The sequence below is a fragment of the Anolis carolinensis genome, chromosome 2, assembly GCF_035594765.1.
Source record: "Anolis carolinensis isolate JA03-04 chromosome 2, rAnoCar3.1.pri, whole genome shotgun sequence".
In the NCBI taxonomy this organism is placed as follows: Eukaryota; Metazoa; Chordata; class Lepidosauria; order Squamata; family Dactyloidae; genus Anolis; species Anolis carolinensis.
The window spans coordinates 66,064,002-66,086,236 of NC_085842.1; the positions used below are offsets into that span (position 1 = coordinate 66,064,002).

The 22,235-nt window shown below is 44.6% G+C and overlaps 1 protein-coding gene across 5 annotated transcripts in view; it reads right to left on the reverse strand.

The window, feature by feature from the left end:
- The window catches only part of celsr3 (cadherin EGF LAG seven-pass G-type receptor 3), a 106,020-nt gene extending 84,820 nt beyond the window's left edge, over positions 1–21,200 (reverse strand). For 2 of the 5 annotated variants that reach the window (XR_010002600.1, XM_062969833.1), the window contains exon 1: positions 17,129–21,056. Coding sequence is in view for 4 of the 5 variants with exons in the window: in XM_062969833.1 (XP_062825903.1) it covers positions 17,129–20,813 (3,685 nt within the window). In the remaining variant the exon portion in view is untranslated. Of the gene's footprint in view, positions 1–17,128 lie in introns of all 5 variants that reach the window. The other 3 variants (XM_062969831.1, XM_062969832.1, XM_016991632.2) reach the window with 2 other exon arrangements.
- Positions 21,201–22,235: the final 1,035 nt, after the last annotated feature.

A 22,235-nucleotide genomic window follows, 5' to 3' on the forward strand; every position in this document is an offset into this window, starting at 1 on the left:
CACAGTGTGGGTTGGTTATGTGATCAAACGATGATCATTGGGCTGGCATGGACTAGGAAGGTCCAAATACGACATAGTTCTCAGTCAAGGTCCCGGTAAAGACCTCTCATTATCTAATCCTCCTCCTCTCCATATGCTAGTGAGCATAAATAGGTCTTCAGTTGTTTTTTGAAGGAGAGGAGGGAGGGGGGCCAGCTTTATTTCTTTAGGGAGGGAGTTCCAGACCACGGAGAAGACCCTCTCTCTTGTTCCCACCAGCTGTACTTGAGATGGCGGTGGGACTGAGAGCAGGGCCTCCTCTGCTGTCTGCAGTGCCCGGGCTGGTTTGTAAGAGGAGATGGGTTTGGTCAAATAGCCTGGACCCGAGCCATTTAGAGCTTTAAAGATAATGACCAGCACTTTGTATTTAGCCCGGAAGCAGACCGGCAGCCAGTGCAGATGCTGCAACATGGGAGTGGATCTCTCACTGTATGGGGCTCCTGTTAGTAATCTGGCTGCCAATCTCTGAACCAGTTGAAGCTTCCGAACTGTCTTCAAAGGCAGCTCCATGTAGAGAGCATTGCAGTAGTCCAAATGGGGTGTGACTAGGGCGTGGGCTATCATGGCCAGATCTTGTGTCTCAAGGTATGGGCGCAACTGTGGCACAAGTTTTAATTGTGCAAAGGCGCTCCTGGCAACCACCGACACCTGGGGTTCCAGGGACAGTGATGAGTCCAGAAGCACCCCAGTCTGTGCACCTGTGTCTTCAGGGGGAGTACGACCCCATCCAACACAGGTGCACAATCCTGGTGCTTCATGTGACTCTTCTTCAGGTTGGGGTTTTTGTTTGGTTGTTTTCTGGTCCTCAGCCTCTCTAAATCTACAACTTTGTTTTTCTATTAATAAAAAAGGGTAGATTACTGTCTTTGGCCTTTCACGCTACATAATTATAGAAATATGATTCCATTTTAAGTATCATGACTACATCCTTTGGAATCCTCTGGTTTCTGCGTTGCTCTGAGTTTTCTGGGCTGTATGGCCAACGTCTCTCCTGATGTTTCGCCCACATCTATGGCAAGCATCCTCAGAGGTTATGAGGTCTGTTGGAAACTAGGCAAGCAGGGTTTATATATCCTGGGGTTTATAGTTCAGGGAGGATCTGGCTAAGCATTCTATTCCTCCTTTAAACCCAAATCCCAGGATTCCAATCCCAGATTAGGCCAAACTAGTCTACAGTGAAAGAGAGTTCTGCATCTTTGAATCTGCTACCAATAGTCCCTCTCTTTCTGCATAAAAATGGTAAGGCCAAGAGAGATCTCAAAACTCAGGCAGACTCAGATAAGAAAGGAGCATATTTCAAATAAACTGGTTGGATCTTTTTGCCTTATTGAATCTAAAGATCTGTTTCCTGGAGGCAGCTAAGAAAGAAAGACATCCACTGAGTGGCAGTTGTGAAAAGAGAAATAGGAGAGGTTGAATTAGCTGCTCTACTGGTCTCTCCTCCCTCTGACAGTATGGGCTACAGCCCGTGTCATCACCATCCCATATTTGCTCCCCCTCTGTTTTGATGGCTTAATACAGTTCTGAATGCTTGTTCTAGCTTCACTGTATACTATTGTACTGTTGCTCAGAATGAGAGAATGGAAATGCACTTGAGACTTTGCTGCTTACTCTCTCTTTGCCAATTCCTCCAACTCTACAATACAAACACCTTGTTCAGTCTGAATTCTAAGACTACATTTGTCCCTTTTTCATTTTATCTCAAACAAATATGAAAACAAAACCAGAAATAATACAACTCAATTGGAAACTCCCTCCACTGTCTCTAATGGATGTTGGCTATCAGCCCAGAAACAAAGAGGAGGCATCTGAGGTATGACTGCTCTGACTAGTAGAGTATGCCACTATCAGTTGGGCAGGAGGCTGGCAAGCAGAACCTCTGGATGAAGTTTAAGATGGAAATGGGATGTTTGGGTTTCGATTAAGAATGCAAGGTTGTTAATATCCTTCATGCCAATAGGCTACTGGTATGTGTTCTTCCCTGCCCTGCTGATTTCACACCGCAAAGGGGAATAGATAAAAAGAAAGAACTGTGGTAGAGATTGCAGTAAGCAATCAATATGTCTCATCTAAAGTGTCAAAACAGAATAAATAATACATGTTCAAATGTAGGTATGCTTAATTCATGATTGTTTGGGCTTCATTAATGCTCTGCGTTCACTTGCTTTACATGGTTCAAACATTTATTTCTTTTTGTTTAGTGTACCTACAAAACAGGTTTTTCAAAGACTGTCATAACAACACTTTGTAATGGCCATTGCATACACTTGTTGCAGTGCTAAAGAGGAAAAGTGCCATTTCGCTGATACACTATAAGTATCAGTTTATTCAAAGAATAAAGTAAAAGATATGGAAACTTTTTTTGTTTTGCTTTGAGATGTTGAAATAAAGAAGAAAGTAATTTGAGATAAAATCAAAGGACAGAATCATTGAGTTGGACGAGACAACAAAGGCCATCCAGTCCAACCCTTTTCTTCATACAGGAACACACAATCAAAGCACTCCTGACAGATGGTCATCCAAGCCTCTGTTTAAAAACCTCAAAAACTGGAGAATACACCACATTCTGAGGCAGAATATTCCACAGTTCTTATTGCCAGGAAGTTTTTTTCCCTAATGTTTAAGTGAAGTATCAATTCCCTTCATTTGAATCCATTGCTCTATGTCTAGTATTTGGAGCAGTGGATAACATGCCTGTTCCATTTTCAACATGACATCCTTTCAAATTTTTAAACATCGCTATCATATCACCTCTCAACCATCTCTTCTCCAACCTAAACATACCAAACTCCCTAAGCTGCTCCTCATAGCGCTTGGCTTCCAGACCTTTTAACATTTTTGTTGTGCTTCTCTGGGCACATTCCAGTTTGCTAATATCCGTCTTGAATTGTGGTGTCCAGAAGTGGAATCAGTATTATGCCAAGGGAGGTCTGATCAAATATTGCATTTGATACCAGGCATTATTTAAAAAAAAAAAAAAGAGTCCAGGACAACAGAAACGTTTGGATATTTTTTAAAAATCCTGGGTGGGAACTACAACAAATACTTTAACCCACTGAAACACATCACTACTTGGGGGAGCCCCTTGTCAGAGTGGAAGACTCACTTACAGCTCTCCATGGTGCTACAACACATGGCTTTCCTTGCAGTTTCTTTGTTGAAACCAGATAACAGAGTGGCTTCCTTGTGTTTTAGAGGGGCAGTGACAAAGGATGTGCAAGTGACAAACACATCTGTTCTGCATGCAGTGGTTTAGGGGGAAGGTTTTGCCTTGTTTTCCTACAATGAGAGAGATGAACACTAGATGTTATATGTCATCAGTAGCTCAGAGTGACTTATCTGGGCTTCCATAAACAGAATTGACCAGGCTGAGGCCTCCTCAGCACCAGGCCCTTTAAGACTATCTGCTTGGCCAGGCACAGCTCCACCATCTCACTATGGAACTGTTGCTCCGCTTCTGTCTTTAGATATTATGCCAAGGAAAACAACAAGCAGGCACAGATCGTCTTTTACCTGAGCAGATGCAATATCTAATTAAGCCCCCTTGTATTCCTCAGCTCCCAAGCAATAAAGGTTTCCTTTTTTCCTGGTTTCATTCTGCATCTCACATGCTGCTGCTCCACACTCACCTCTGACCCTTTCTGTGAGACAGCTGTCCCCAGGGCTGGCCTGCCTCATCTTCCCACCACTTCCTACAATCACTGTTCCTGGGGATGTGGAAAGGACAGCAGCAGTGCCCACCCTATGGCTTATCGATATCAAAGATTGATTTGCCCCAGCAGGTCACAGACACCACAATTACTGGGGATCACATGTCCACCAGCACAGCACAGCGACAGCTTCTGGTAGAGTGTATAAATCATGTGCAGGACGAGGCCATGACTCAGGAAAACAGCATATGCTTTGCACATGGAAACTTCCTTTTTTTCAGACTTGGGGTGGCCAACTGAAGGAGATTGCATATCTAGGTAGGGAAAATCGCCTGCCTATGTTTGGAGAGCTGCTACTGGGCAGAGAAGACGGTGTTAGATGGATAATTAGACTGATACAGTGGCTTTATATCGTGATGCTCCAATACAGTATTTCCTCCCCATACAGAGATCTGTAATAACAATCCTACAAATAAGCTGCAGAGCAGATCCTGCCTGCAGAGTGATATGAACATTGGAATCAGTTTAGATTTATCCAACACACACACACACACACACAAAATCCCCAATCCACACAATATAATTCACCAGTATATTGTCACACATGAACCTCAAAGTAACTAACAAGCATTATGTAAGAGTACAAAGGGTAGATGTAGTAATGTACTAAATATTAACTTACTATACTACAATTGCTTAATATGTGGCTGCTTGCAAACTGGAGCATCTTAGTGCTGTGAAAATACTGTTCTAAAATCAGAAATGGGATAGGAAAGAAAGTGTCCAGAAAAATAAATATCAGCTATTGCCATTTCTATCAATTGCTTGTTTTATCATAATATTACTTAGTTCCTGTGGATTGTTCCTTTTTATCATGAATACTGTGGTTAGTCAAACTGAACATTTTTAAATGGCAAAGCAGGCTATACAAATGAAAACAGGAAGCAACTAATTAAATAGCCAGTTTGTGCTGGAAGCTGTCAGGAAGTGATTAATTAAAGAACCAATAGAAAGGAGAAACACTTTGGCAATCCATTTTTGGGCAGGTTGGCTCTATCAGTCAGAGTGAAGTCAGCAAAATCACTATCAGCTAGTCTTCAAAAGGCAGAAGGGCAGGGTTGCATCAGAAAGCATGGTGACATTGTAGCAGCATCTTCTAGGATCATCTAGTGAACAAATAATGTCTTTATTGTATGCTTTTAAGTCATTTCCAATTTATGGCAACCACAAAGTAGCCCTACCACAAAATTTACCTGGCAATCTTCTGGCGCGGGGTTTGCCATTGCCTTCCTGTGAGGCTGAGAGAATATGATTTGTCCAAAGTCACCAGAGCAAAGATTCACACCCTGGTTTCCAGAGCTATAGTCCAACACTCAAACCACTATGCTATGTTTGCTCTATGTCTATGAAAAATGGCTACTGTCGGAAAACAACTCCTTTCAGTCTGTCTGCAACATCCTGTGACATGACAATTTGATTTACTGCACATTCATATCTGAGCAAAACTGTCTGGGATGAAGGCAGTGGCAAATTCTCCTTATTATTTTGTCTTGTCTTATATATTCACCAGTACAAACTGGCAACCCTTAATATTTCCTCCTAATTGTGGTGGTAATATACCATCAAAAAGACAATGCACATAAATAGGATGGTGTGTTTGTGTAACACATGCGGCTATGAATGTGCTCACCTAGAAGAAACTATTACAAATGTCTCTCTGTGTGTTTTTCTGTCTGTGTTACATTATGACTAATATTTCCGGTGTAACCCGGGCTGTAGCTCAGGCCTTTTGCCCAGACTTGCAATCTGTTCTACATTAAAGGGAAGCAGATGGTTAAGAGAATGACCCTCCTACCCTCCCCACCTTTCAATCTACACACAAAGAGAGCCCAAGCTGGCTGGAAACATTGAAACCCCCCCAGGAGTAATTTTAATCAGAGAGCCTCAGCCATTCTGAATAAATGCAGGCCCTGGCAACCGATGAAGGGCTAGACGCTGGTGAATATTCATGTCCTGCTCTGATTTTTCCTCAACATGTAGCTGTTTTTTATTAAAAAGAAAAAAGCAAGAAAATAGGAACAGCAAGTGGTTGTTTTTGCATGTTATGGTGGCTTTTGCCAGCCATATGCAAACATCCACAGTGGGTAAGGTGTATAAATAGCAAAACAGGCTGTCCATCCCTATTTGAATGCTACAGTGGCACAGTAGGAAGCTTCTTCTTGTGAGACACCCAATACAGATGGAGGGAAGGGACTGACTGGCAGATCCTCTGATCACATTCCTATCCAGAGGTTAGCTCTTCTTATAAACCATACACATCCCCACACACTATACACACACCTCACGACATATTTCTTTCATGCTCTCGCTTAAGCAGTGTCAAGAATGATTAGGGCCTTTCAGTTGAGTCTGGTCTCAGCCCGTGAGGTGCTCAGCGTTGTATTATGGCTGGTTGTCCCAGGGGAACTGTAAAGGAGAATTGAGAATTTAGAAAGGCAAAGGCGGCCCCTGAATTCATTGCCTGCCCCTGAGAATAGATGTCAGCTTTTCAGCTGAATGAATGCTGATGCTAAGAAGGGGGAAGGGAAGAGTTGGGCTCAACTCAAACATTAGGATCTGTGGTCAAATTGGGAGTGCAGATGTTCATCACCACTGTCCTCATAGCACAACCACAAAGAGTATCCAAATGCCCCAGCAGTTGAGTTGATTGATATTAACAAAACAATTCTAGCCAAGACCCAAGTCTTAACTATACCACCCTTCCCAACTACTATGAAGACTTCAGTTGAACACAGAAAAAAACAGACTAGTAGATGACACCATTATCCATGCCCTAATGCAGTGGTTCTCAACCTGTGAGTCCCCAGATGTTTTGGCCTTTAACTCCCAGAAATCTCAGCCAGTTTACCAGCTGTTAGGATTTCTGGGAGTTGAAGGCCAAAACATCTGGGGACCCACAGGTTGAGAAGCACTGCCCTAATGCTTCAGTCATGACAGTCATTACACCAAGGGTGAGCAAAGCGTAACTCATACGTTGTATACAACCCTTAGATCAACTACATGTAACCCTTGGAAACCCTGCAAAGCCCCCAGACCCATCCAAAATTAATTTTGAAGTACTTTTTGGATCCTTTTACCTGAAAATGGCTACTAAGTTGTTAAAACCACCTGAAAATGCAGACGTTGGCTTTCCTAACCTCCCCAGATATCCTTAAACCTCAGATTTAAACACTCAAGTGCCTATATTAATATCCAATTACCCTCACAACAGGTAGCAAAAGGCTACCTGGTTGATATATTTCTTCGTGCAAAAGGAGAGAATGGCAAAAAGGTCTTGAGGAACATGTTTCATTTTGCAGTATGAAGGATCATTATCCATGCTGGAGGTATGTAGCCTTTGGCAAAAGGGTAACAATGTTATAGAACTGATTTCTGAACTATGAGCCTTTGAAGAGGCATCCAGTATATTGGGCCACCAGTTCTAACAAATGATGGTTGGGATGTTTCTTGGGAACGCATTTGCCGTAATAGATGGGAGGGGAGGGCGGGGAGCTCTCAGGATGGCTTGGCAATGTAATGTAAGAACATAAGAAGATCCTTGCTAGATTGGGCCTAGCTGGTCTAGTTTCTGTACCCCCAGATGCCACTCAAATATCTATGGGAAGCCTGGAAGTATGACATGAACACAATAACAACTCATTCCATTTGTATTCTTCATCTCCTGATACTGGAATACATACTGCTCATGTCTTGTAGCTACTGACAATTTTACGATCCAAAAGAACCATCAAAAATCTTTTATATATTGCAAGAAATAACCATTTATTTGCACCTGCCATTGTTTCATCAGTTTGTAATCTATAACAGGACAAATCTTCTTATCTCATGACTACTTGGTTTGCTCAGGAATCTTTGGTGTTGGTCTTAGTGCCTTCAGGAGTCCATTTAAACAATGACTCCTGGTTCACACTATATTCTAAAATATGTATCAATTAGGCAGAATTCAGTGGCGCCATGTTTCCCTGCCTTTTTCTTCCCTTCTTCCCTTCCTTCCTTCCTTCCTTCCTTCCTTCCTTCCTTCCTTCCTTCCTTCCTTCCTTCCTTCTTCCCTCCCTCCCTCCCTCCCTCCCTCCCTCCCTCTTTCTACTTCCTTTCTAAGGAGAAGCCTAGCATCCCTACTTTGTGGATCTTCACTTATCGCGGGTGGTTCTGGAATGTAACCCCTGAGATAAGTGAGGGAGCACTGTACCCCTTTCAACTACAGCTCCCACAGTTACTCGGGTATCATTCTGAATGTTATCATCTAGCAAAAGGAACTGTTCACAGCATAAGACACACTCACATACCTCAGATCAAAACGCTTAGAGTTATCCTGGGGTAGAAAATGAAATTAAGGATGACAGTTTGACCCCACTTTCATTGCCGTGTTTCAATGCCATGAAATCCTGGGAGATGTAGTTTTGTGAGACACCAGCACTATTTGAAAGAAAAGGCTAAAGACTTCTCTTTCAAAACCTACAATTCCACAGAATTTAGCAATTCTGCAGTATAGATGTACCCTGTCTTTTGGAAGCTTTTTAGCAACATCAGCATTGCGGGGAAGGTAAAGGAAGGCTAAAGAAACAGAAGCTTTCAGTTTTGAGTTGCAACAGTGAAGCTGCAATAAACAAGGAAAAAAACTCAAGCTGGGGAGGAAGGGAGTTCTATTCTAGACAATACTACTCCAGCTATATGTGGCTGCCTACAACAAGCAGACAAACACCAGCTGCTTCCAGAATGCCTTAGCGAATAGGCATGGACAGCAGAACAGAAAGAAAAGGGGAGAGCAGAAAAGCTTGTCTATCCACAGCATGCTAAACAAACAGACAAACACATATATCTAGATATCTGGCCACCAAAATGGAAAACGGAAGTGGAGACTAGTGAAAGTAAGTCATTCTTTGATGGACATTAGAAGAAGCCTTGAAGTTGTCTCTCAAAAATTCAAAAGATTTTCATTTGCTTATACTCGTATGCATATTGTGTTTTTTGGAATAAAATATTTGCTAAAACAGATTGAAGAGATTTCTTTTTTGTGGTATAGAAACCAATCCCTAGGCTTTCCATGTTATTTCTCCTTCGGAGACCAAATTTTCTGAAGTAATGACTGGGAACACATTTGTTTTCTTAACTGAGGCATACAGGTTGAGCATCCGTCACCTGGAATTTTGAAATACTTCAAAATCCAAAATTGTCCACATGGGTGACTGAAATGGTGACACCTTTGTTTTGTGATGGTTCAGTGCACACAAGCTTTGCTTCATGCATAAACTTTTTATGTATGTAATATGAAACATTCATGAATTTTGGTTTTAGATTTGGGTCCCATCTCCTAGATATCTCATTATATATGTACATGCAATTCCAAAATCCAAAACACTATGAAAGCCAAAACATTTTTAGTCCCAAGCATTTTGGACAAAGAATACTTAATCTTTTAGAGAACATTGCTACCAACATCTAGACTAACAAATAAAAATCCTGAAATATCTAGGAAACCAGATACAAAGCCTGTTAGACCTTGAATCACGATAGTTAAAGATGTTAAAATGGTTAAATTAATGTTAGTTTTGAAACAGATAAGGAGAAGCTAAATATATTGTTTTAATTTATCTCCAATACAGACATCTGTTGCTGAAATGATATACTTCCAGTCAGGGGGTCTGAGGAGTTGAGGCAAACAGAAATGACAAGAAAGAAGTTCTGGTCTTTACTGAATTCTTTTTTTTTAAAGTCACCAACTCTATGCAAGAGATGTTTAATACCTTGAAGGTCAAATTGCTGAATGAATCTAAAGTCATTTCCTGCACATTTGAATATGCATAGATGTATGAGTGGAGATGAAGTAGCTTCTAGGCACTAGGAGTGATCCATGTAGGGGTTACTCCATGGGAAAGGGGAATTAGAAAGTGCTACGGAGTGTGTCGTGTCTTCCCGTTTGCACTCATCACTTCTCTTCTGTACCATTCACATGCAACAGTGACTTGGAGAGAACAGTGGACTTGGTTGGCTGGTTATTTTTATTTGTCAGCACACTAATTCTGGCAAACTCTATACAACTCTGTGGATTGATTTTCCCAGGGCCAGTATAAGGCACAAAAGAACACTCTGATCCTGACAAAGGGATGCTGCAATCATGAATTTCTGTCCAAGTGGATGGAACTAATTGGTCCCTAATGGGGGACCATCCATATTGGCTTTCTAGTATGGAAGAACTCCAGGGGGCACTTAACTGAGTGTGTGGTTGTTCTACTGAAATGTTTCAGCCCTTCTTTGGAATAATGTTAGCAGGATTCCTTCCCCTGGCTCTTCTGCTTGTCCTCAGTATCAGAGCTAAAAGCATTTTCCCCTTCTGTATTGATGTAAAGAGTAAAAATGTAAACACAACTGTTCAGCGGACACAAATGACTTCTTATACAGAGAGACCAAGGAACAGTAGTTTTCAGAAATGATCTTTGAAGTCTGTATGTCTTTCTGGAGCATTTTGTGGGCTAAATTTACAATCCTAAATACTTAATGGGGAGTAAAACCTACTTTAGCTGCCTAAATATCTTTAAAAAACACCTGATCCCATCTGATATTGGAAGCTATGTAGGGTCAGGGTTAATACTTGGAAGAGAGACAGCCAGTGAGTACCAGGCGTGGTAGACTATATTTCAGACAAAAGTACTGACAAAACTACCTCTGAGTAATCCTTGCCTGAAAAAACTTTATGAAATGTATGAGGTCACAATGAGTCAAGAGGCAAACATAAAGGCAAGATTTTCAGTGAAACTTATTTCTGAGTACATATGCTTCCCAAGTAAGCTACACCACATGAAAGGAAGAGGAACAGCAAAACAAAATCCAATTCATTCTGGTTTCTTTTGTTTTGTTTTTCTGCAAGGCATCCTCAGTTCTTCAAAGTTTCTGGTGATCATGTGGGGGAATTAAGTGATTTTGTAAATCAGGTCAAATTTGGCTTTCACAATGCATTATTACTAATTTAATTAAAGTGCCTCTTGCCTTGGAAACTTTAAATACCGAGATTAAAATACACAATCCAAGGACACTACAAAACTGCTAATTAACAGCTAACCTATAATATGTGGCTTACATGACACCCTGAAAATGACTAGCCTGAAGCTCTGGCAGACCTACAAGAGAGCAAATCCCGAGGATGGGACCCCTCCAGAGAAACATCTGGCACTTAACAGAGGGTGAATTCAGGCCTGCGGTGGTATGTTTGACTTCAGTGAAGAAATATGCTCTGAGTCTTTAAAAGCTGAAGGCATGACAGCAAGTGTGTTCTAGTGGATCTAGAAATCTATGACAGCTCCAGAACTCTAAGAGTTGGTTGAGGGTTTAGATTTCAGCACCAAGAGTGATTTTGGACAGTATCAGGGACATTCAGTTTGCGGTACAGTGGTCTAGCATATGCTTTGCCAAGGTTCTCAGGTAGGGTTGGAGAGCATCATGCCTGAAGCCCTGGAAGGCTGCCATAGTTAGTATGGCCAATGTTGGGGTTCCCCAGGCCACATGCTTCAGGGAGGCCCCATATCCCAAAGGGTCTCCTTGTCTATGAAGAGGCTTCATTCTAATATTTCATGACAATTGCTGCTGTGATGAACATGTAAAATGTTAAATGTAGGGGCACATGTCCAAGTTCTGGTGCACACACAGAAAAATGCCTGAGATTTGGGCTCCAGGGCACATGCCCATTTTGTATTCGAGATGCATGCTGGTTCCCTCTTATACTCCCTTGCATTTTTCATGATCGATGGAAGCATGATGGCAGCTGTGATGAACAGGAGCAGTAGATAAAGTATTGAGAGGCCTCCAGTCCAATGAATTACTTCATTCAGCTTATACACGGTGACTTCAAAATGATGTGTTATTCCATATCACTGATTGCTACTGGAGGGAGAACAGGTAAACTGCACAGCATGGTGACAGGAAACTACCATATACACTCAAGTATAAGTCAGCTTTATATATAAGTCAAGGTGAGGTTTTAGGCCAAAAGGTATGGATTTTGATATGACCTTTGGATAAAACGAGGGACCTTTTGACAAAGTGGGGAAGGCACCAATGCCACCTCAGGGGGCCAGCCATCCCTGGCCACTGCCACCATTTCCCTGCCCAGGCATTCAAAGAGTCCAGAAGCAGCACCACAATGGAGAGAATAGAGGGGGTTAGGGCTTCTTTTAGGTTCTCCCAGGATGGACTATATTCTTGTCTTTCATCACATCACCCAGAGAAGGGATGCTTCCTTTTTTAACCAGAGTTAAAGGGCAATATTCAAGCTGATCCACAGGTAAGTCAATTCAGTTTTTGTGGTGGGGTTTTTTTTTTTTTGACTAAAATTTCTAGACTTTTACATGAGTATATGGAGTGGGCACACTTAATTAGATTTTGCCAAGTGGTAGTGGGGGAAAGTTTATGAACTCCCACCCCAAACACACGCACACATCATCACACTTATTTAGCTTTGCAGGTCTGGAACTAATTTTTCAAGTGACAGACATCTGCAGCACTGTCTGTCTCTATGGAACTTGCTACCTCCTCAGCACTACTTGTTTTGACATGAAAATTTTCACATAGATAATTGAAGAATCAGAGCAGAATCCTGTTCTCCCCACTCATGGAGACACTGCTAATGTAGTCACATTCACTTCCTTTAAAAAATAATTTTGACTGACAATAACATAAAGTTTAACTCAAATCTATTAGTGTGGTGCAGATTGTTCTATTTATCATTGGTTTCATTAAGTTTCTCCCATTTGATAGCATTGGGATACATTGATTTTTCCTTTCACATAGCTATGGAATATGCATTTCCCATCGATCTCAGTGTCTGGAGTTCCCTGAATTTGCATACTGTACTTATATCTGCAAGTCAGTTACACCTAAGAAAGTAACTAAGAAAGTCATGCTAAAACAACTATGGCAGTTTTAAAAATGCAACAGGACTCCTCGTTATTTTTGCAGTGGAAACTTACAAAGTTACACATTTGGAAAACAATGAACCTGTACTTTGGTAAACTTACCAACGCTCCAAAAAATTCTTCCCAGAAGTATTTGTGGGTCTCTCTGGGTCCTCCAGTGCTATTCTATGGTATGCTTATAACCCAAGTATATTAAATATATATATAGAGAGAGTTGTCCTATATTTGAGGTTTCTTCAGGATGGAGGTATTGGAACACATCCCCTGAGGATACAGGGATCATACTATACAGCTTTTATTCTACTTATTAACCTACAATTTAGGCATCACTGAAGTGGTTCAGGAAATAGGAGGTGGCAGCAGGGATACCTATCCACACTGAAATGCTCATCTTTCCTTTACCAAACTAACTGGCCAATGTTGAACAGCTTCTCTGGAGAACCAGCTGTTGTTCTAGCTACCTCTGCCCAGAACAGAATCAAGGGGAATGATCTCCCCACAGCTGTCTCATGAATATGAATTTAAATTAAATATGTTCCTTATTTTGAGAGACTGACTCAATCACGGGCTGTGCTGTTTGGGGATGGCAGGAGTTGTATTGGAGGACGAGGGTTAGGGAAATTGTTCAAAATCCTAAACACTTTCACAAAGAACAGAGATGGCAATCCTACAGCCCTCCAGATACTATTGAATTGCAGAACCCAGCAATGGTGAGGAATACTGGGAGTAGTAACCCAACAATGTCTGGAGTTCATGGAATGAGAAATCCTTGTGTAAGACTGAAATGCTAAGATGGCTTTTGTTTTTTCAAAACAAAGAAAATCACGATCACTGTGCCTTTTTTCAAATAAATGTGAATTCTGTATGTTACAAGCCAAGGATGCCCTGTTAATTTCTGTGCATTATTGACCAAAGTAACAAGGCTGGCATTGCCATCCAATTAAGATCAATTTCATAAATGGCCTCATCCCTCCCTCCCCCTCTAGACCAGACTAATTGTGCATTGATTTAATCATGGATCCCATCCTTATTCATACAGTTTCATACTGGCAGAGGAGAGATGCAACAAACAGAATTGAAATAAAATAAAGCAGCTATGTGGGCTGTTTGTTTTGTTTGATTTTAACAGAAGGGCCTCAGTCTTCCTGACAATGTCATCGTAGCCAACAAAAGGCACTGAGCAGCCCTTTCTCCTTTCTCCCCCATTTCCAATATACCTCCCCCCTCCATCCATAAGGGACAGATCCTTTGCTTAATTCCCACTTTCTGTGCTTTCTGTGCTTCTCATCGCCTCCCTGAGCTTAGCCTTTCCCTTCCTTTCCTTTCCCTGGAAAAAGGACCACACCATCATTTCGAGATCCTTGTTGTTCTAAGACTGTTAAATGTGAGACCTGAAAATGTGATTTCTTCGTGCCTTTGTGTGGGGTTAAGTATGTTAGAGAGGCAGCGCCTGCATGCACAAACCCTGGCAGAAGTATGAAAAGGTCAGCTCGGCTCTCCAGCAATCAGCCCTGGATGCCTCCCAATCTCTCTCTCACACTGCCTTTGCCTGCCTGTGTGCCTGAATATGATATCGCCCTGCCCTGCAGTTACAATTAACCCCTGAGAAACCCCAATCTAGCAATGAGCCTGGCAGCCTGCTCTGAACACATTGCTATACCCCCCCCCCCCCATTTTTTGAAAGAAACAAGGGAAGCCTTTTGCCAGCTCATTCCCTAAATTAGTCTGGATGTGACGGGGTGGGGGTGGGGGTGAGTGAAATGATAGCAATGGATGTGGAGAATGGCATGAATAATGTAAGTCTTCCTACACACAGCTGGATAACTAAGCCTGTGTGCCACCAATATCACTTCCTCTTCTTCATCTCTCCCTCCTGCCTTCTGCAAACAGGGACTTCCCACACCCATTTCTACAAGTGCTAGCTGAGTTATTTGGCATCAAATCATCATCATCGTCGTCGTCGTCGTCGTCGTCATCATCATCATTTAGGACTCCATTTTTAAGAACTCCTATTGATAGCAATGGGATGGTGACATCATAAAGGGCCAGGACTGGAAGAGATGATGATGATGATGATGATGATGATGACGACGACGACGACGATGATTTTATTCTAAGTCTTATCAGACACTTTCCTTGATGGCCTCTGGCTATATGAACATGTATCACCCTTCTCTATGTCTGCTTCCCATCTGTAAAATTCAAATGACATCTTACAGCCCAGGGGGGGGGGGGATTTCCTAGAGACCTTTATTTACATACACACAGAGTCTACCTATTCCCACACTAAATGAGATACTGGTTGCGCATCCTTTATCCAAAATGCTTGGGACCTGAAATATTCTATATTTCAGATTTTAGAAAAATTGCAAAAACCTAATGAGATATCTTGGATATGGGACCTAAGTCTAAATGTGAAATTCATTTACATTTTGTATATACACATTACTTAAAGGTAATTTTATACATAATATTTTAAACTTAGTTTTGTGTATGAAACAAAGTTTGTGTATATTGAACTATCAGAAAGCAAGGGTGTCACATTCTCAACCATCAATGCGGACAATTTTGGATTTGGGAGTATTCCAAAATTTGGAATTTTGGATAAGGGATACGCAACCTGTATTACAATGAGGTGAATGTCATGGAGAATCCTTTCCTAATGAGATAAAATGGAGATTTTCCCTCTTGTTTCCATATGAGGAACAAATAAGGTCATAGGAGAAAGGGGAACTGGGAAATAGATAATCTGATATTACAAAATGTAACATTGAATACATAGAAGCAGAACTAATACTTCAAGCTGTGGTAAACCCTGTGTTCTAGGATGGCAGGGAAGACAAAGAGGCAATTGTAACCAAGACAGAAATGCTGACAATACATGTTAATGTGACTGATTGCTTTAATTAAATGAAAAAGAAAACTTTGGATAAAATCTGAGCATGAGAAAACCTTGTGTCTGAGACAGTAGAAGTTTGGAAATGTCAACTTGGTAGAATCAGCTAAGGCTCCAAATGGTGGGAACTCTTTTCCACTTATACCTGGTGAAGTGGTTGATAACTGACAAATCAAATACACTTGCTAGTCTTTAAGGTGTCACTGGACTCTTAGATGGTTCTGGTGCAACAAAGTAACACTCACTGGAGATTGTTGACTTTTTACCATGAAAGCACCCATGTCAGAAACAATATCTAATAACAACCCACAGTGTCATTGGGTTAGTTAACAGGCAGAAACTTTTTGTTTGGAAAGATTCCAAAGAAGTCATATGTCAGAATCTGAAACAATTACTTTTTTTAAGATTACAATTCACAGAATCCCGAAACCAGAAAATCCACTGGCCCTGTTGGCTGAGAGTCCAAAAAAGTAACCCTCTGCATTATGTATTTATGAAAAATGGAGAGAGAGGTGGAGGAAGAGACCCTTGGAAAATGTATCTGATCAACAGATTCAAATATACATTTGTGTCCAGAACTATATTCTTCAATATTGAGGTGCCAGGCTATAATGGCATATAAATGATTTGAAACAAATAAACAAACAGTAAACCCTTTCATGCCATTTAAAGCTTTATGTCTTTCAGGTAAGACATCCTGATAACCAAAGTAAAAACTAAGAAAGAAAGTCATCATGATCCATCTCAGGCAAAAAGGCATCTCGGGATGCCAAATATGTGAAATCAATGCATGTGAAACCCACAAATCATACAAAAAGAATGACAATCAAGCTGTTGTTTCTGCCTTGCTCAAAGAAGGGTTAGAGGAAATCATAAAATCAACCAGGAACCACAACTGTGGATTATTGGTAGCCTTTCCTGTGGATACTCATCATCTCCCTTGAGGGATCCCATCCCCTCATTTAATTATCACCCACAACTGTGGGTGAGGGAAATCTTACACACAAACTCTCCATCACTTGTTGCAGCTGACTGTACTTCTATCAGCTCTGGCTCAGAAGCCCTACAAAACCCGTGCTGTAATTCCTTCCCTATTTGCTGGACTATTATGCCATTGTATGAAAAGAAAGCCAAGAATGGATCAGAAAGCCTCCCCTTTCCCTCTTTGAAATCTCCACACAACAAGCAGGTTTATCTTACCAATTTACATCTTTTCTCCTCTCCTTTGTGTGCACTTTATCTAATTTAGATTGCAAACTCTTCAGGGCAGGAATCCGGCTCTGCCTAATAAATTATGAAATGAGTCTGTCATGAGATAATAGCAAGCAATCAAATCTTGCCTTTTTGGTAGCCCACTGAGCTATTACGCCCTAAAGGAAGCTGGGAAAAATAAATAAAAGATCCACCAAAGTAATTACTATCCAGGTCTCTACTCAGTCCTCTTTCCCCTCCCCACCTTGGCACAGTGGCTCAAATATTGAGAACCTGGTACCATTTACCACTAGCTAACTCATTTGCATAATCTCAGCAAATAACAACTTTGCCACAAATCTTGACAGAACTGAAAGCATCCTTACCTGTGACAGTGACCAGCATAGATGCTACCAAGGGACGATTGTTGTCCAGTTTACGGCTCAGCCTGAGATCCCCACTCGTCTGATTGATGATCAACAAGTGCAGCTCATTCCCTCGTTCAAAGGTGTAGAATAGTTTATCTGACACATCTGGGTCATAGGCAGGGATCCTCCCTATAATCCCTGAAGGGAAGGTGTTGGATTTGTTGGAAACGTAGTTATTAAAAAGGATCTGGAAATTTTTAAGAACAGGGCTATTATCATTCTGGTCAATGAGCTTGATGTGGACAGTGGCTCTGCTGACAAGTGGTGCTGAAGTGGCCTGGACGACGATGACATACTCTGACTTGGTCTCATAGTCCAAGTCGATTAGAGCAGTGAGCTCACCTGAAAATATATCCATCTGGAAAATCTCAGGGATATTGCCTTCCACAATCTGGTACATGATCTGAGCATTGGGTCCCTCATCTGGGTCAACGGCTGTGATCTGGGCCACAACAGAGCCCACAATGCTATTTTCCTTCACTAAAACCTCAAAATCCTCAGCTGGGAAGACAGGAGCATTGTCATTCACGTCCTGCACAGTGACTTGAATGTGGACAGGAGTTCTTTGAGGAGGGATCCCTCTATCCACAGCATAAGCAGTGAGTTCATAGACTGGGATACTCTCCCGGTCCAGCCTACGGACAGAGCGAATAATCCCGGAGGTGGGTTCTATTGTGAAATCCCCATCCCCATCCTCTCCATTTTGGAATGTATACTGGACCCGTCCATTGGCTTGAGCATCCCGATCAGTGGCTGAAATCTGGAGTACACTTGTGAAGGGAGGGCTGTCCTCTGAGATGATGCCCTGGTAGTGAGCACTAACAAATTGAGGGGCATTGTCATTGACATCGTTGACCATGATTTCAACATAGGTTGTATCGGCTTTCTGAGGGATCCCATTATCTTTGGCTGTGATGGCCAGTGTGTAAGTCACCTGATCCTCGTAATCCAGTCCAGCCTGCAAAGTGATGGCACCAGTATCACCATCAATTCGAAACTGAGGAATATTATCCTCCAGGTAATAGGTAATCCGGGCATTTTCCCCAACATCATCGTCAGTGGCACTGATCACAACCACGGTGCTTCCTACAGGACGATCTTCATTCACACTTACTGAGTAATGAGCACTCTGGAATACTGGCCTGTGCGTGTTGGCATCGGTAATGTTGACATGGACATGGCAGTTGTCATGCAGAGTCCGGTCGGAGGCAGTCACTGTGAGCACAAAGCGCCTCTCTTGTTTGTAATCCAAAGGCAAAGAAAGGGTGATTAGTCCCATTCCCCCCTGAGTACTGATAGCAAAACGGTTCCGTGTGTTCCCACCTGTTATCTGGTAGCTGATGGCACTATTCACATCCCTGTCAATTGCTGTGACACTGAGGACACTGGTCCCCACAGTGGCATCTTCATTGAGACGGATGAAATACTCTTTCTGGGTAAATTCAGGCCGATTATCATTCACATCCATTACAGTGATGGTGACACTGGCAGAAGCTGAAAGAGATGGGGAGCCATGGTCTTGGGCTTCTACCCCAAAGAAATAGTGCTCCACTGTTTCCCGGTCCAAGGGGCCACTCACAGTAATCCAGCCAGTGGCGCTGTTCACCACAAAGGGGGTGTTGGGTGAGGTGCCAGAGAGCTTGTACTCCAAGCGGGAATTCTCTCCGTAATCTGCGTCCACAGCCTGGATGTGGATCACTGAGTGGCCAAAAGGGGCATTTTCCAAGACAGATATCTGGAAAGGAGTGCTGACAAAAATGGGGGTGTGATCGTTGATGTCCACAACTTGGATGCTAACCATACCGGTGTTGTTGGACAGAGGAGGGCGCCCTGCATCCTGGGCCCGTATCCTCAGGGCGTATTCTCGCTCCACTTCAAAATCCAAAGGAGCCACTACTTGGATTTCTCCAGTCACACTGTCAATGGAGAACTGACCCCTGCTGTTCCCACTGATGATGTTGTAATGAACCAAAGCATTGTTGTCTTTGTCCAAATCGGTGGCCGTAACTTTCAAAATTTCCGAATGAGGTCTTATATCCTCTCTGACTTGGACAATGTACCTCTTCTCACTGAACTGTGGGACGTTGTCGTTCTCATCAAGGACTGTGATGTAGACACTCACCGTGGCCGAGCGGGGCCCGGGATCCTTCCCTTGGTCATTTGCCTCCACCACCAGGGAATACTTCTCCAGCTTCTCCCTGTCCACTTGCCCACTTGTGGTGATCAGTCCTGACCTTGAGTCGATCTCAAAGACGGAGTGGGCCGCCTGCTCATTGACAAAGCGATATCTGATGTTGGCGTTGGGTGGGGAGTCCACGTCGGTGGCCCTCAGCTGCAAGATGGGGTAGCCTTCTTCCACGTTCTCCCGGATGGTTTCTCGGTACTCGCCCTGCTCGAAGATGGGGTCATGGTCATTCCTGTCGGCTACCGTGATGGCCACCATGGTGGTGGTGGAGAGCCGAGGCTGGCCCCGGTCTGTGGCCGTGACTCGGAAGTAGTGCAGGTCCATGCTTTCTCGGTCCAAGGCCTCCGTGGTGCTGATGAGGCCGTTCTGGGCGTCGATGCTAAACAACTCCAGGGAGCGGCTGTTCATCAGGGCATCCATGGAATACAGCAGCCTCCCAGCCTCCCCGGGATCGGGGTCTTGGGCCGCCATAGTGATCACAGGAGTCCCCGGAGGCTGGTTTTCAGCCACTTGGACCTGGTAGTTATACTGGGGGAAAATGGGGTGCCGGTTGGCAGCCCGCCTTGTCCTGGGCAAGGCTCCCTCTCTCCTCCTCCTCCTCCTCTTGGCACAAGCCCTGAACCCCTTCTGCAGAGCTGGGAGAGGGGGGTTCAATGGGGAGGGAGGGAAGAACCGGAAATCCCCGCCAAAACAAAGAGTCTGCGAGCAGCCTTGGCGGGAGTCAAAGGAGGGCAGAGCGAGGCAGGGACGAGGCGGAATTCTCTGCGCGGCGCCTGGCGCTGTCCGCGGCGCCGGTGGTGCTGAAAGGAAGCCCGCCTCCGAGATCGCCGTCCTGGCGCGTTGGCAGCCTGGCTCTGGGAAGTCCCAGCAGCAGGGCGGACGAGGAGGAGGAGGAGGAGGAGAAGGGCCGGGGAGCGCTGCCTGCCCCGCGCAGAGCTGGAGGCCGGTCAGGAAGAGGAGGATGAAGAGGAGGAGGAGGGCCCGGCGCGAAGCGGGCCAGCCCGGGCACGGGAAGGCGGCCGGGCGCATCCTTGCGGGAGAGCGAGCCGGAAAGGGCTTGGTCCAGGCTCCCAGGCGGGACGTCGGCGAGGGCCCCACCGGGCTGTCTGCCGCCTTGGCATCCTTTGCCGCCTTCTCCCCGGGCTTGGCGTCCCCTCCGAGAGGGGGCTCCGGAAGGAGAGCGGGAGGAGCAGGAGGAGGAGGAGGAGGAGAAGCAGCGTTGTTCCCCTGCTCCAGGCGCCGGGTCTTTCCCCTCTTCCTCAAGGCCCCCTCCGCACAGCCCGGGCGCAAGGAGAAGGAGGCGCCTCCCGCCCTATCCCGTATCCCGCGGGCCCCCCGGCGGAGCGGAGACAAAGGGAGCAGGCGGAGAAGCAGCGGCAGGAGCCCCCGGCAGAAGAGGAGGAAGAGGCGGCTGGGTCCCGGTCCCGGTCCCGGTCCGGCGAGCGGCGCTGCAGCCATGGCCCCGGCCCGGGCCCCTCCTTTCCTTCCGGTCCCCTTCGCCGCCCCTTCTACCTCCACGCGGATGCCTCCTCCCTGCGGGGCCGGCTGCTCCTCGGAGGCGGCGGCATCGGCATCGGCACCGGCGGCATCGTCTCCCAGCTCTTGGCCGCCCCCTTCTCCTCCGCCTCCGCCGCCTCCTCCTTTTCTCGCAGCCCCAACATGGCTCCCGGCTGCCCCGATGGTCCGCCCGCCCGGCTCCTCCTCTCCCCCCCCCCTCCTGCCGTGGTAGCGCCCACCCGCGTGGCGGAGGCGCGTGAAGCCCACGCCTCCGCCATCTTCCTTGTGGGCAGGGGAGGAGGGAGGGGCGGCGTACTCGCTTGGCCAGCACACGTCGCCCGGTTTCGTCTGGGGAAAGGCAAGGCGGCGGGAGGGTCATGGGAGGCTCTCCCGGACGCCTGTCGGGTTCTGGGGTGGGGGGAGGGGGCATCTGCTACAATGAACTCAGTCTGCCACCACTTCAACTGCAATGGCTCAATGCTATGGAATCATGAGCCCCGGTTTTTTTGTTTTTTTTTCGTGTCAGGAGCAACCGGAGTTGCTTCTGGAGTGAGAGAATTGGCCGTCTGCAAGGACGTTGCCCAGAGGACACCCGGATGTTTTGATGTTTTTACCATCCTTGTGGGAGGCTTCTCTCATGTCCCCGCATGGAGCTGGAGCTGATAGAGGAAGCTCATCCACACTCTCCCCAGGTGGGATTCGAACCTGGCAGCTTCCAGGTCAGCAACCCAACCTTCAAGTCACTTAGTCCACTACGCCATCTGGGGGCTCCATGAGCCCCGGTAGCGCAGTAGGTTAAACCCTTGTGCTGGCAGGACTGATGACTTGAAGGTTGCCGGTTCGAATACAATGGGGAGAGCACAATGGGAGTGACTCATTCTTAACCAATCGTCCATAGTCAGTGAAGTCCATAAGTTATACTTCTCTACTGAAGTCCAAACAACAACATGCATCCATCTCCACTGAGGTGTAAAGAAGACATGCATTCACCTCCACCGAGGTGTATGTCAGACAGAACACAAAATGGAATCATGAGTCTGAACATGCTCAGTACAATCACATGCCTATAACCTCTCTCACACTAATGAGGTACAGTCAAACTGGCAAATCAACATACACACAGAATGCAGGTTTACAAATACTGTATTTACATTAACAAATGAATAGTGAAAGGCTTGGGAGATTGCTATTTCCAATATTTTGAACTTCAACTCCAACAATTCCTAACAACCAGAAGGCTGTTAGGAATTGTGGGAGTTAAAGTCCAAAACACCTGGAGGGCCGAAGTTTGCCCAGGCCTGTTCTATAGCATCGGGCTGTACTAGTTAAAGTGCATTATTTTTACATACAATCATAGAGGGCCATCCAGTTCAACCACATCCT